Raw genomic sequence first — 13,980 nt, forward strand, 5'->3', positions numbered from 1 at the left:
CTGACAATTTTTGTTTTTTTTTTAGTAAATAACATTTCAAAGTTAGACATGACAGTATGGATTAGATCAACTGCCTGAATCCACACTCCACTGCCTTTGTTCAGGTGTCACCTGCTTTATTTGAGTAGCTCCTCATATGCCTTCAATCCTCCATAGTGTCACCATGTGATTGTTAAAAAGCACAGACATTTTCTTGTTGATCCCTTGTATAATGAGCTCAGATGACTTATGCTAACACATTCCCTTTTAGAAATAATTACATGGTAGTCCATGATTTATTGGATGTCAGGTTAATGGAGAGAAGAAGAATCAGGGAAGAGAATGAGGCTGCAACATAATGGTCGAAGGAGTCTGGGGACAGTTCATGAGAAGCTGGGGACAGTTCATGAGAAGCTGGGGACAGTTCATGAGAAGCTGCGACCAGTCCATCTGTGCAGGAGTGCAGAGAGGGGGGAAGGGCAATTGGCATATTGTTGGATATCATTTTGCTTACTGTATCAATTACAGCTAGTTTTGGTTGCATAGACACAGCAGGAGCTAATTGTTCTCTCATGTAAAAGAGCCCTGAAGGTAGTTGGTCCAGGATGGTCTGGTGGCTCCACAGTATGAAATGTTTACAGGCTTCCTTCCATATTTCCGCCAGCTCATAGCTTCCATCTTCAGGTCGTGGGTTCATAGCACAGGATGGCTACCCACCTCCAGCTAGGGTGTCTGCTGTGGAAGCCAGAAGTAGGAGGAAAGGCGGAAGAGAAAAAACTTAACTTCCACCCAAATCGCATTTTTTGAAACATCCCTTTTTATAGCTCATTGTCCAGAATGTAGTGTACAAATTCAGGCCACCCAGGAGCCTGAGACATGTAACATGTGTTTTATTCTGAGATGCAATGTGCTCCACTAAAAATAGTAATATAAAAATACCCTTCTAAGGAGAAAGAGGAGAATCGGTGTTAGAGTAGGCAACCAGTAGCCTCTGTTACACTTGCTCTTTAGTTTTCCCTCACTTTCTCTTAGTTTAATTGCCTTTTTTAAAAACCTCCGGATCATTCTTCTCCTTAGTCCTAGGCTCACACTTTATGAGCTTAGCCACACTCCTTCAGGTCTTGCATCATCCATAATTCCTACTTGTCCTACCTAAAGTTGACTCAAGTCCAGGTATTCCCATGACACATGAGGTAAAGATATATATGAAAGATTTTTAAGGACATGCTGGGAAAGGGTTCCAAGTAAGGCAAGTAAGATTATGAAACCTGTGAACTTGGTTTGACTAGAGTTGATGTATTAAAGGGAGAGTTTAGTTGCACTTGACATAAATATAGTCTGTGTTAAATTTTAGATAAGATAGGTCTCTAGTAAATTAAAGGAGTAGAGTTAAATATGTAAATGAGAAAATGAAGTATACTAAAATGTTCCTCCTTTGGGGATTAGTTGTACTTTCTGCTCCAGTTTGAAACGTCTTCATCCTGGAAAGCTAACGTGATTTTTAAGCATTTTTTAAAGACCACCCCTGCCCTTTTAAATCATATTCTGATGTGATACCTGATGCACAGAGCAAAACTGTTCTCTGGAGAGGGAGTGCAATTGCTGGATCAAGTTGGGAATTTGGTTGCTATAACTACAATTTCACAGATGTGCTGTACGTATAGATGCAAGCTTTCGTAGTCCTTGGAATACTGGCTTTGGTAGTGTCTCAACAAAGTAAGTACATAGCCTTACAGAGAGGGACTCTGCTGTTTTTGTGTGTGTAGTTGATGTGGTATCTCAGGTCATCTTATGTTTGAGGTCTCCAGTAAGGGAATCTGTCATTGATGACCCTTGGTGTAAATGAGTATGTGAGTTCACCCTAGAAATCCTTATTTGCAGTGATGTTTGGATTTCTCTTGCAGAAGTAAATTTTATATTTTGTAAAGGTTTTAAAGTCTGATGTGTGTGTCAGTGAAATACAGTATTGTATTTCTCAGTAAAATGTTGGAATTGCTTATCTGCTGTTAGGTGTAAAGGAATTCACAACCCTTGCTTGTGCCAGTTATTTTGGGGGTCAGGGTGGGTTGGAGGGATGTGTGAATTACTGTCTTACCCTATGAATTCAAAGTCTCTTACATATATAGCAACTAAATTTGTTTTTGTTTAAAGAAGCACACTTTAGTACTGAGAACACTAACAAAATAACAAGAGGAAAGATATTGTTAAGAGAAAGATTGATATGTGAAGGAAATTATATGTGGTGAAATCAGAATGTCTTTATAAAATTAAAATTTCCAATTAGTCATAGTTCAGGGATCCTCTTTTTTATTTGTATCATGAATTAAATTATATATACACATATAGAAATTGTATAAATATATTTATATATAATTAAATATATGTTAAAGCCAACAAAATTATATATTTGAAGGTTAAAGAAAGTAAATTTATTCTATATTATCTATCTGACTATTTTTTGGATGTACTGAAAAATGTTTAATAGTGCTTGAAGAGTAAAAATAGTTGAAATAAATAATGTAAAATAATAGCTTAGACATGCATATAATTTCTTTCTTGTGTTAAAATTTAAATATAATGTGGGTTTTAAAACTATCTGCTTAATATTTATTACTGATTAGAATATGAACTATAAGTCTAACATGTTAAAACTTATGGGTTTCCTTAGATATTTCTGACTTTTGCCACACGTTTATGGTTTCATAGGGGTTAGGTGTTTTTGCAATTAAATTTATTTTTTTATCGATGACTTATTTATATTTAATAACTATAAACTTCCTAGTGTGTTAGTTTCATTAAGATAACTTTGTCATAGCTTGGCTTGCGTGGCTCAGTGGTTGAGTGTTGACCTATGAACCAGGAGGTCATGGTTCAATTCCTGGTCAGGGCACATGCCTGGGTTGCGGGCTTGGTCCCCAGTAAGGGGCGTGCAGGACTGGGTGAAAAAGGTGAAGAGATTGAGCAGTACAGATTGATAGTTAAAGAAGAATCATGGTGATATAAAGTACAGCATAGGAAATATAGTCAATATTATTGTAATAACTATGAATGGTGCCAGGTGGCTACTGGAAATATCAAGGGGATCACTTTGTAAAGTATATGAAAATTGTCTAACCACTATGCTGTACATCTGAAAATAACCCAAAATAATATTGAATATAAAGTATAATTTTTTAAAAATTGAATTTATAAAAAGATAACTATTATTACTTAATTGAATATTGTTATATACATAAAATATTAGGGCATTGGTCAAAATCTTTCAAATACTTTTCTATTTTTTTAAAGTTGTTCTTTGGGTGAGCACACAATATAATATACACATGATGTATTGTAGAATTGTATACCTGAAACCTATATAATTTTATTAACCAATTTCACCCAATAGTAAAAAATAAAATTATGTTTTGGTTTATTAAGGTGAATTTAGAAAACCATCATTAAGTATTTATACTTAATTCAGTTTTACAAATAGGAAATATTTAAGTTGAAAGTATTTCATTTCATCAGTGTAAATCATATGTATTCCAGGATTCGTATAGGTGTGTGTGTGTGTGTGTGTGTGTGTGTGTGTGTGTATATATATATATATATATATATACCTCAGAGGTCTTCTTCTGCCATGATGGATTTGTGGTATGAAATAATAATTGTTATTAGGAATCTTGAGGCCATTTCAGTTTACCACTCTGTCAACTGATCTTAAATTTTAACTTGTTATATAATTTAGGAAATACAGAAATAGGAGTTTCTGTGAATAGAACCTTTAGGTTTTTATAATCATTATCCCTTTTAAGTGAATTTTAAAAAATCTTTACATGTAATGAATTTTGTGTATGGGATCATCATTGGGGCTAAAGATATTGCTGATTTGGTTTGCTAATATTTTGTTGAGGATTTTTGCATCTGTTCATCAAGGATATTGACCTATAATTTTCATTCTTTGTAGTGTCTTGATCTGGTTTCATAATCAAGATAATGCTGGTCTCTTAAAATGAGCTTAGGAGCCCAGCTTGTGTGGCTCAGTGGCTGAGCATCGACCAATGAACCAGGAGGTCACGGTTCAATTCCTGGGGGCATATGCCCAGATTGCGAGCTCGATCCCCAGTGTGGGATGTGCAGGAGGCAGCCGATCAATGATTCTCTCTCATCATTGATGTTTCTCTCTCTCCTCTCTCTTCCTCTCTGAAATCAGTAAAAATATATATTTAACGAAAAAGCTTGGGAGTGTTCTTTCCTCTTGAATTTTTTGGACTAGTTTGAGAAGGATAGATGCTAATTCTTTTGAGTGTTTGCTAAATTTACCCATGGATCCACCTGGCCCAGGACTTTTGTTTGTTGGAAGTTTTTTGATTACTACTTCAGTTTTGTTAGTTGTAATCAGTCTGTTCAGAATTTCTGTTTCTTCTTGATTCAGTTTTAGAAGATTGCATATTTCTAAGAATTAATCCATTTCTTCGAGATTTTCCAATATGTTGGCATATAGTTGTTCATATTTTCTTATAACCCTTTGTATTTCTGTGGTGACAGTTGTTACTTTTATTTCTGATTTTATTTATTTTGTATCTCTTTGTTTTTTGATGAATCTGGTTAAAGGTTTATCAATCTTGTTGATCTTTGCAAAGAACCAGTTCGTGGATTCAGTGATCTTTTGTATTGTCTTTTTAGAGTATTTCATTTATCTCCTCTCTGATCTTTATTATTTCCTTCCTTCTACTCACTTGGGCTTTGTTTGTTCTTTTTCTAGTTCGTTTAGGTGAAAGGTGAGATTGTTTATTTGAGATTTTTGTTTGTTTCTTTCTTGAGGTAGGCCTGTGGTGCTATGTATTTTCCTCTCAGGAGTGCTTTCTCTGTGTTCCATAGATTTTGTGTTTTGTGTTTTCATTTTCATTTGTCTCAAGGTGTCTTTTGATTTTTCCCTTGATCTATTGTTAACCCATTCATTGTTTAGTAACATGTTATTTATCCTCCATGTGTCTCTGTGTTTTTCAGTTTGCTTTTTTTCTTATAATTGATTTCTAGTTTCATAGCAATGTGGTTGGAGAAGATACCTGATATGATTTCAGTCTTTTTAAATTTATTGAGATTTATTTTATGTCTTAACATGTGGTCTAGTATCCTAGAAAATGTTCTATGTGCACTTGAAAAGAATGTATATTCTGGTGCTTTGGGGTGAAATGCTCTGAAAATATCAATTAAATCTATCTTGTCTAGTGTGTTAAGACTGCTGTTTCCTTGTTGCTTTTCTGTCTAGATCTATCCATTAACATCTATGGAGTATTAAAATCTCTCATTTATGTCCATCAAGATTTGCTTTATACATTTGGTGCCTCCTAGTTTAGATTCATAATTGTTTATAAGGGTTATATACTCTTGTTTGATTGATTCCTTTATCATTATATAATGTCCCTTGTCTCTTACCAAAGTCTGCTTTAAAGTCTATTTTGTCTAATATACATTTTGCTACCCCAGCTTTTTCTTTTTTTCCCTCCCAGTACATCTTTATTGATTTCAGGGAGGAAGAGAGAGAGAGAGAGAGAGAGAGAGAGAGAGAGAGACAGAGAGAGACAGAGAGAGACAGAGAGAGAAAGAAGAAGAAGAAGAAGAAGGAGGAGGAGGAGGAGGAGGGGGAGGGGGAGGGGAGCGGAGCGGAACTTCAGTGATGAGAGAGAATCATTGATCGGCTGCCTCCTGCACGATTGGGGGATCAAGCCTGCAACCCAGGCATATGCCCTGACTGGGAATCAAACCGTGACCTCCTGGTTCACAGGTTGACACTCAAACACTGAGTCACTACAGCTGTTATTGAAAGGGCGAGGACTACGCCCTCCACCTTGCCCCAGGGTAAGGGCTACGCCCTCCACCTTGCCCCAGGGTAAGGGCTATGCCCTCCATCTTACCTTGGCCATGTGCTCAGCAAGCTTCTTCCCGGAAAATAGTCAAGGGAAGTGCACGCCATCACTATGACCACATCCTGTGTAATGAGACACCGACTCGTGCCTGGCCAATCGGCAGGGCCCACAGTCCTTTCTCCTCCCCTTGCCCCAGCCCCCTATAAAACCTCTCTCCGCACAGAGTTCTCTCTCTCTCGGCCACTGGAGCTTACCGTTGCATCGGTGAGTGTGGCAGGGGAGCCACACCCGGGTTTGAAATGAATGACTCTTTGCTTTTGCATCGGACTGACGGGCTCCCTGGGGGTCTTGGGAACTTTGAAATCTGGGCACAACATTCTTTTTTATTTTTTAAATTTCATGAAATATCTGTTTCCATCTTCTTACTTTTAGTGTTTTGTTCTGAGATGGGTCTATTGTAGAAAGTATACATATAGGCCTTGTATTCTTATCCATTCAACTACCCTATGTCTTTTGATTGGAGCACTTAATCTATTTACACCGAAAGTAATTATTGATAAGTATGTATTTATTGCCATTTTATTCTTTATAACTATGTTCCTCTATTTTTTCTTTCCTTTTTTAAAAAAATACAGTTTTATTGATTTTGGCGAGGAATGGAGAGGGGGAGAGTGAGAGAAACATCAATAATGAGAAAGAATCATTGATCATCTGCCTCCTGCACACCCCACAATGGGGATTGAGCCCACAACCTGGGCATATGCCCTGACCGGGAATCAAACTGACCTCCTGGTTCATAGGTTGACATTCAACCACTGAGCCAAACCAGCCGGGTGCTACCTAGTCTTCTACATCACTAATGCGATGGGCACACCACTTCCAGCCACCACCCACTTAGTGACTGCAAACCTTTGTGGTGGGGCAGAGTTTCAGGGTACAGTTCGGGTGTGTGAGGGAAAATTGGCACCTTCCCTAGAGATAAACAGTTCATTTTGTCCCCAATTCTGTCCAAACCTCCTCAGTAGCCTCCTAGAAAGTTTGTACCATAGGCCCAAGCTGGCCACAGCTGCTGACGATTCTGTAGAGTGCAATCTTGGCAGGGTGGGGCATTGGGAGGATGGGGCTAATGGATTTTCCCTTCAGGAGGCACTGGTCAGGCACTAGGCTGGGAGGACTAGCTCTCGCCCAGAGCAATACCACTCAGTTCCTGACACCCCCTGAGTCACTTGGACCTCTACTCCATGGCCAGGCAGCTGACTCTTCCACAGGGCATGAGCTCAGCAGGGTGAGGCAACATGGAGAGGGAGTTGGGCTATTGCATTTCCCCAGGCTGATGCCACAGGGAGGGGAGTGCTTGTCCCAGGAAACATGGCTTCTGTGTGCAGTATGGGAGACTCAGCACAGGAACTCTGGGGGCTGTCCCTTTAGTTCTCTCTCCAAGCCACACACTCCACTATCTCTCCTCACATGACTTCAGTTTGCTCTGAGTGGCCCTCCCGCTGCTGGAGTCCTCTAAGAGGGGGCCTGGGTTTCTAGCAGACTCCCGTCTCTCCCTAATGGACAGAATACTTGCTGATTCTCATGACCAGATGTAATGTGGACACCTATTTCCAGCTCTGGTGCTTTGGGCTTGAAAGCCCAGCATGTGGGTGCGGGGCCTTTTCATCTTTGCCCTGCTTACCAATCTTGATGTGGCTTCTTCTCTAAATTCTTGGTTATAAGATTTCTGTCCACCTAGTCTCCAGTTGGTTATTCAGGTTGATTGCTCTATATTTTAGTTGTAATTACCGTTTGGCTCTGGGAGGAGGTGAGTGTAACTTCCACCTCCTTCTCCATCTTGGATCCTTCTCTGCCTTTTTCTTTATTATACCTTTTAAAAGTAAAAACTTTGCATCTTAATGAAGGTCCATTATGTTAATATTTTCTTATATATAGTTTGTACTTTTGGTGTCCTGTTTAAGAAATTTTTTCATAACCTTATGTCAAAAGCTTTCTCATGTTTTTCTAGAAATTTAGTAGTTTTAGATTTTTCATTTAGGTATGATATCCATTTTGATTTAATTTTATGTATAAGTTAAGGGTTAAGGTTTATGTTTTTACATACAGATATTTAGTTGTTTCAGGACCATTTATTGAAAATAATATTTATTAATGTGCTTGAGTACATTTGCTAAAAATCAATTGACCATAGTTGTTTAGGTCTATTTCTGGAATCTTCTGTTCTAAATTGCACCATATGTCATACTTATACCACATTGTCTTCATTTGTGTTACTTTATAGTAACTTTTGAAATTATGTAGTTACATCCCTATCTTTGTTCTTTATAAAAATTGTTTTAACTTTTCTATATCTTAGCCTTTAATTTTAAAATCAGTCCATCATTGCCAAATGTTGTTAGGATTTGATTGGAATTGCACTGGGAAGGTGTACTGTTTTAACAATATTGAGCCCTCCAAACCATGAGCCTGGTATATCTCATAATTTATTTGTCTTATATAATTTCCTTTTGCAAGATTAGAAGTGCTTTGTAGTTCTTAATGTACAAGTCATGCACACCCTTTATCAAATTTATTCCTAAGTATTTTATTTTTTATGATAATTAGTAGGTTTTTACTACCTCAGTCTATAAGGGAAGATCTGTAGCAGAGGTTAAACAATATACCAGTGTTACGTAGTGGTAGAATTAGAAGGAAAAATTACCTATATAACAACTACCCTACAAAACAAAATGAAACAAGATAAGTATGGCTTGTGAGTAATGTCCATGTTTCATTCAGATGCTTTAAATAAATTGACATTTGTTCTTGATATCTTTGTAAGAAATTATATATGTGTGTGAGTTTATACTTTTCCTTTCTTGGAAGTGTGTTTGTTTTTTTTAACTTACAAATTTTATTAATGCAATATTACTCAAGTAGACTTAATTATTCAGGTTCACCCTTAGAAAGACAGGCCTATTATTTCAACTTCTCTTATGGCCTATGCCAAGTTTTTGAGAGGCTGATGGCTGGGTTTTGGTGCCATTCATATGACTTTAAAGAATATCAGACATGGTTGGCATTCTTGAGATCTTGTTTGATTCTTAAGATCAGTTCAGGTTCTTTCTGATTTAGGGCTAACCTCAACAATTCATTTGAATTCATCTACCATTTTTTCTCATTGACAAGTTACATAGATCTTTTTGGTCATTTTTAGATAATACTTGAGAGCTAAGCTTCTTTGTCTCATCCACACATACGCGATGAGCTGTGCACAATGCAAAGTGAACATTTAACAAAGGCATTTTTGGAAAAGGCGTGTGTCTACATGCTGAAGGGGAAAGCTGTTATGGACCATAACTTTTATACAAACTGATCGGCTGCCATCTGCGTACAAAGCACTGTGATCAGCAGAGACCTGTTTGTGCCACTGTGTAGACTGATAGCAGCAGATCAGTTTAGCTGAGCTGTTCTCTCGCAGTGTGGTCACGAGGACTTAGACACCACCAAAGTGTAGTCCTCATCACACCACTGTCCTTTGCTGGTTTAAATTGTGGCAAGAGAGAAAAACTGCTTGCTCTCTTCACCCCAGCACAGCTGTGAGGTAAGATCCACCTTTTTACTCTTGAATGGAAAGACGAGAGGCAAAGCAGCTTCTTGCAACTTTTCCCATGTTGTTTTGATATAAATTTATGCTGGTCTTTTCCATGTTAATCCCTCAAGCCAGGTATACAATTCAGCATTCCTTTGGTGGAGAGCAATGTGTGTAGCACAGCTTGAGTAAATTTTAATAACAAAATTGCACTGCAGAGCACATCTAAGGGTTTGACCTTGAAGACTCATAGGAGAGCAGACATTGCAGATTTTCCTACTTGCCCTTGACTTACAAGAGAGTAGATAATGAATTAATAGAAATTGATAAAGAGCGTCTGTCAGGCAGCCGCTGAGGTCATGAGGCTGGTATGCGGAAACAGTGCCCATACAACATGCGTGACACATAACGGCAGCCAGGAGGGGTGGGTGGGTCATCGAAGCAGGAAATTAGCCGTCAGAAGGAATGTTGGCTCTCTGCTCAAGCTCCAGCCGCCGCGTGGACTCACTGAGAGAAAATACACTGGGAAATGGGGAGTGCTCATTGCTGCAGAGAAAAGAGCTCATGGAAGGTGGCAGTGCCATTGCTTCAAAGATACTATTGAAGACAGTGCAGGTTAGATTTTTTTTTTAAGGAATTAAAATGTTACTAGCATAAATATCAAATGTTTAGTACTTTTGTAGTTAAATAGACAGCAGGCTACCGAGACTTGAACAGAGGTGGAAAACACAGCTATGAGGCCCTCGCTTGTAATTTTTTCCCGTGTGCTCTGTTTTTATAAGCAAAGGTTGAATGTTGAGATTCACTGAGCAGAGGGAACAAACCTCCGTTAATTTGTGCAGGGTGATGATTGTTAAAATATTTCTAAATGAGCCTTGAGACAGATTTAGGGAAGCTTAATTGTATGCTTAGTTTTCCCCAGTAGTTACTACTGAAATAGGAGCCTGTTAAAGGCCATGCTTTATGAACAGTTTGTAATATACACACACAACTCAAATGTGTGCTTGGTGTTGTATATGTTTTTGTTTCAAATAGCTGTTATTTCCTTTTTTTGTTGTTGAACAAATGAGTGAGGATAAAATATTAAAAAAGATTAAATGCAGTTTTACACTCTCTTTCAAACCACTTTCCACTTATACTTCTATTAAAATTTATTCTGATATATTCTACTGATTTCTGAGAATAGAATTAATGGCATCAGCAGTTTCTTGTTAGATTTTTTTTTCTTAAAGTTAATTGCTCCTCTGCTATCTAAAGACAATGTCGTGAATATTTTTTGTAAGCCCAAAATAAATACATAGATTTTTGGTTTAGGAGCATCGTTACAGTCATTTGATCAGATTTTAAATTTAGTTAACTGCTTATCATTTTCTAGAAATGAAAGTAGGAACCATTTATATCGAGAGCACTACATTTTTAATCACTCTCTGCATTAGGCTTGCCTGCCAGTATAATCTCAGTATGGTTGCTGTGTGTTCCCCCACGGGGTATAGCCTGGCATGAATAAGTTTACATTCCGATACTGAGCATTGCATTCCACGGGGCAGTTCTGACGCACAACAAGAATGTGGAGGCCCATACAAAGAGACCCGATAGAAGAGGCTTCTGTGCTCAGTGACTGCCTTTCGTAGAAACTCACGTTGGTAGAAAGTGCTCTTGAATCAACTTGGGTGGGGAACATGTGGTCACAGAAACTTAGAACAGGATGGCCTGACCAGAGCAAGAGCCTGCAGCACCCTGTGTGGTGTGTCATTACCTATGGGTATTTATGAGAACTAGGTAAGACTTTATATTATCAAACATTTGTACTTTCTTGTTGTGTGCCTTGAACTTGAAAGAATGTTTACGAGGCTATTCGGTTCTTTCCTCTGCACATTTTAGATATTACAGAGTCATTCATTTTTCTACCTCTGAAAATATTGAACTTTAATTTTAGGAGCAATTTGTAATTCTTATTTTGTACTATACAAAAAGTTTAGCAAAAAGTTTAATGTAATGGGAATGCGAATCCGGATTGTTAAACTGTTTTTTGAGGAACAATTCCTAAATTAGTTGTGCTAAGGACATCTGAGCATTTAGGAATACTCTGCTTATTATCCTGCAAGTGGTCTTTGCATTAATCATATGCTGTGAGGTTGTTTTTGTTGTTTTCTTTGAATATCTCAGAGAACCAATAGATTGGACCAGAGTGAATCTGCCTCACTTTTAGTTGTCACTTTTGGTTGTTTAATGTAAGATTATAAGGGCACTCTGAAATACATTGAGGTTAAATAGTCGAGAGGCAGGCTTCACAGTGTATTTACACCGAACAATTTAGAAGGATTTAAAATAGTCTGTAATAATTAAATGTTCATACAGTCCAGAATCAGAAGACGGTCAGCATTCTTAAATACATATACCATACTTCTCTGTCTCTCCCTATCTTCTCTCTCTCTGATTTTATAGCCTCTTATGAAAGGCTAGTATCTAGTATAGAAAGGGCTAATAGGTTTTTATGCCAAGTCTTTCAAACCACTTTCCTAATAGGCCAAGTCTCATTAGTAACTGTTATCTACATCTTGCTTGTTTTTGAAAGACAATTATTCATATGTGTGTATTTATATTTGTGTCTTGTACAGTAGATAAGTATGCACATATAGAAGGGCTGAAATGACTAGAAGACTGCGATTAATTTGAAAAATATTTTAATTCAAGGTTAAAAAAGAAGCTATGTCACTTTAAAAATTAAGGAGTTTAAACTTTAAAAATATCTTTGTTTATCTTGGTATGTGGTATTATGAGTGGCATTTCAAAGAAGCAGATGTTCTTCTGGTTGAAGTTCTGGCAGCAGCTGCCGAGCAGGCTAGGCTTTTATAGATTTGGCACCCAGATCTTTGACGGGTCCAGGGTAACCCCCAGGTTCTTGGTGGTCATTTGTACTTTTGCTGCATTTGAATTGCCTTCTAAATTCCAAAAGCTGATTTCTGTTTTTCCCTCAGCTAGCTAGTGTACGAGCCTAGCCAACCTCTGAGAATCCACCATCCAGCAGAGCCCTGTTCCCCACTTGTCGTTGGGTTGGTGCTGTGTGGGTAAATGTGGTCACTACATTTACCCACACAGCACCAATTACCAGCCCTGGAATTACTCCTCATAGGTGTGGAGCTTCAAAGACTAGAGTTTACGTTACTGAATGTAGAAAAGGGCTATAGAAGAAAGCAAGAGAAAGGTTAAGACCAAGAGCAGACGCCTGCGCTTACAGTCCGGCATTGCGGGCATCTGATTTAACCTAAGGCTTTTAGGTAGGTTGGCTTAGTTTCTCCAGTTGTGAAATGAGAATTGAACCAGAGGGGCAGTTCTCATGGGAAGAATAGGAAACATTATAATCACTGGAGGCCTTTTTCTAAGAGCAGAATGTTTCAGGACTTTTGAGTAGCGCATCAGATGATGGCATACTTTGAGCTGTAAAACGGAAGGAAAAAATGCAGAAAGACATTTTACTATATAATTTTTAAAGTTTTTTCTCAACTTTGAGATTCTATAAATTCATTTTGGCTTTGTGATACAATTGTAGGAGAAAATATGGCATTGTTTTTATTAAACTTATGATACTAACTGTTCTGCCTGTTATATGAGCTTCTTATGTATTTATCTTCCAAAGAATACAAACTACTTACGAATAATGACTAGCCCAGCAATGTGTCAGTGGTTAGCTGTGACCTAGGAATGGTTTGATTCCTGGTCCGGGCACAGGCCCGTGTTGCGGACGCGATCCCCATAGGGACCATGCAGGAGCAGCGGGTCAAAGATTCTCATCACTGATGTTTCATCTCTCTCTCCCTATTCCTTCCTCTGCAATCAATAAAAAGATATTTTTTTTAAAAAAAGAATAGGGACTATATTTAGTGAGTTTCTTTTAAGCTCTGTATTGATTACAGAGTTTATATTGATTGTATAATGTATCCAATGATTATTTGGAAGAGGACTAGGAAGCAAAATTTTCTCTCTGTTTCCTCATATATGTAGAGATAGGGTGAAGGTGAGGGTGGCCTCTAATTTATGGTCAAGGATAAAATGAGGTTAATGCTGAGTAACAGAAAAATGACTGTCTTCATAACTTTGATGTAAAATATTTCAGTAATATTTGTTTAGTTTTTCTCATCTCTTCCTAGTTATTTGAACTACAACTTCTATTACTTCATTGCTTAATTAATGTACAAAAGAGCTTGGTCCCAGGTTTATCAATGGTATAATTCAGTCACACACTTAACTCTTCCTCTGTCCCTAAAGGTTTGCTGTTCTTTGGTTAAAGTGGAGTTTCAAATTTTTCTTATTCAAGTCCTGAAATTTTGCTAAGAAACCCAGAGCCATTAATACAAACAAAAATTCTCTTGATAAGTTGGTCTTTTAAAATCACCACCCCTGGGAGGAGATTTTAGTGTTGTTTTCTGAATCCTCACCAAGGATATGTTTATTGATTTGAGAGAGAGAGAGAGGTGAGAGAAATATCAATTGGTTGCCTCCCGAACACTCCCTGACCAGAGATGGAACTTGCAACCTGGGCATGGACCCTGGCCGACCAGGCGTCGAACCATGATTTCC

General features: G+C 37.8%; 1 protein-coding gene across 12 annotated transcripts in view; it reads left to right on the forward strand.

Moving 5' to 3' along the window:
- RAPGEF2 (Rap guanine nucleotide exchange factor 2) overlaps positions 1–13,980 on the forward strand; it is a 241,573-nt gene that overhangs the window by 107,872 nt on the left and 119,721 nt on the right. Inside the window, exon 1 of one of the 12 annotated variants that reach the window (XM_059697750.1) lies at positions 9,872–10,017. The exons of 10 other annotated variants lie outside the window; for them this stretch is intronic. Coding sequence is in view for 1 of the 2 variants with exons in the window: in XM_059697749.1 (XP_059553732.1) it covers positions 11,171–11,181 (11 nt within the window). In the remaining variant the exon portion in view is untranslated. Of the gene's footprint in view, positions 1–9,871; positions 10,018–11,008; positions 11,182–13,980 lie in introns of those variants that run through there. One more of the 12 variants, XM_059697749.1, reaches the window with a different exon arrangement.

Source organism: Myotis daubentonii, chromosome 5, assembly GCF_963259705.1.
Source record: "Myotis daubentonii chromosome 5, mMyoDau2.1, whole genome shotgun sequence".
Lineage (NCBI taxonomy): Eukaryota > Metazoa > Chordata > Mammalia > Chiroptera > Vespertilionidae > Myotis > Myotis daubentonii.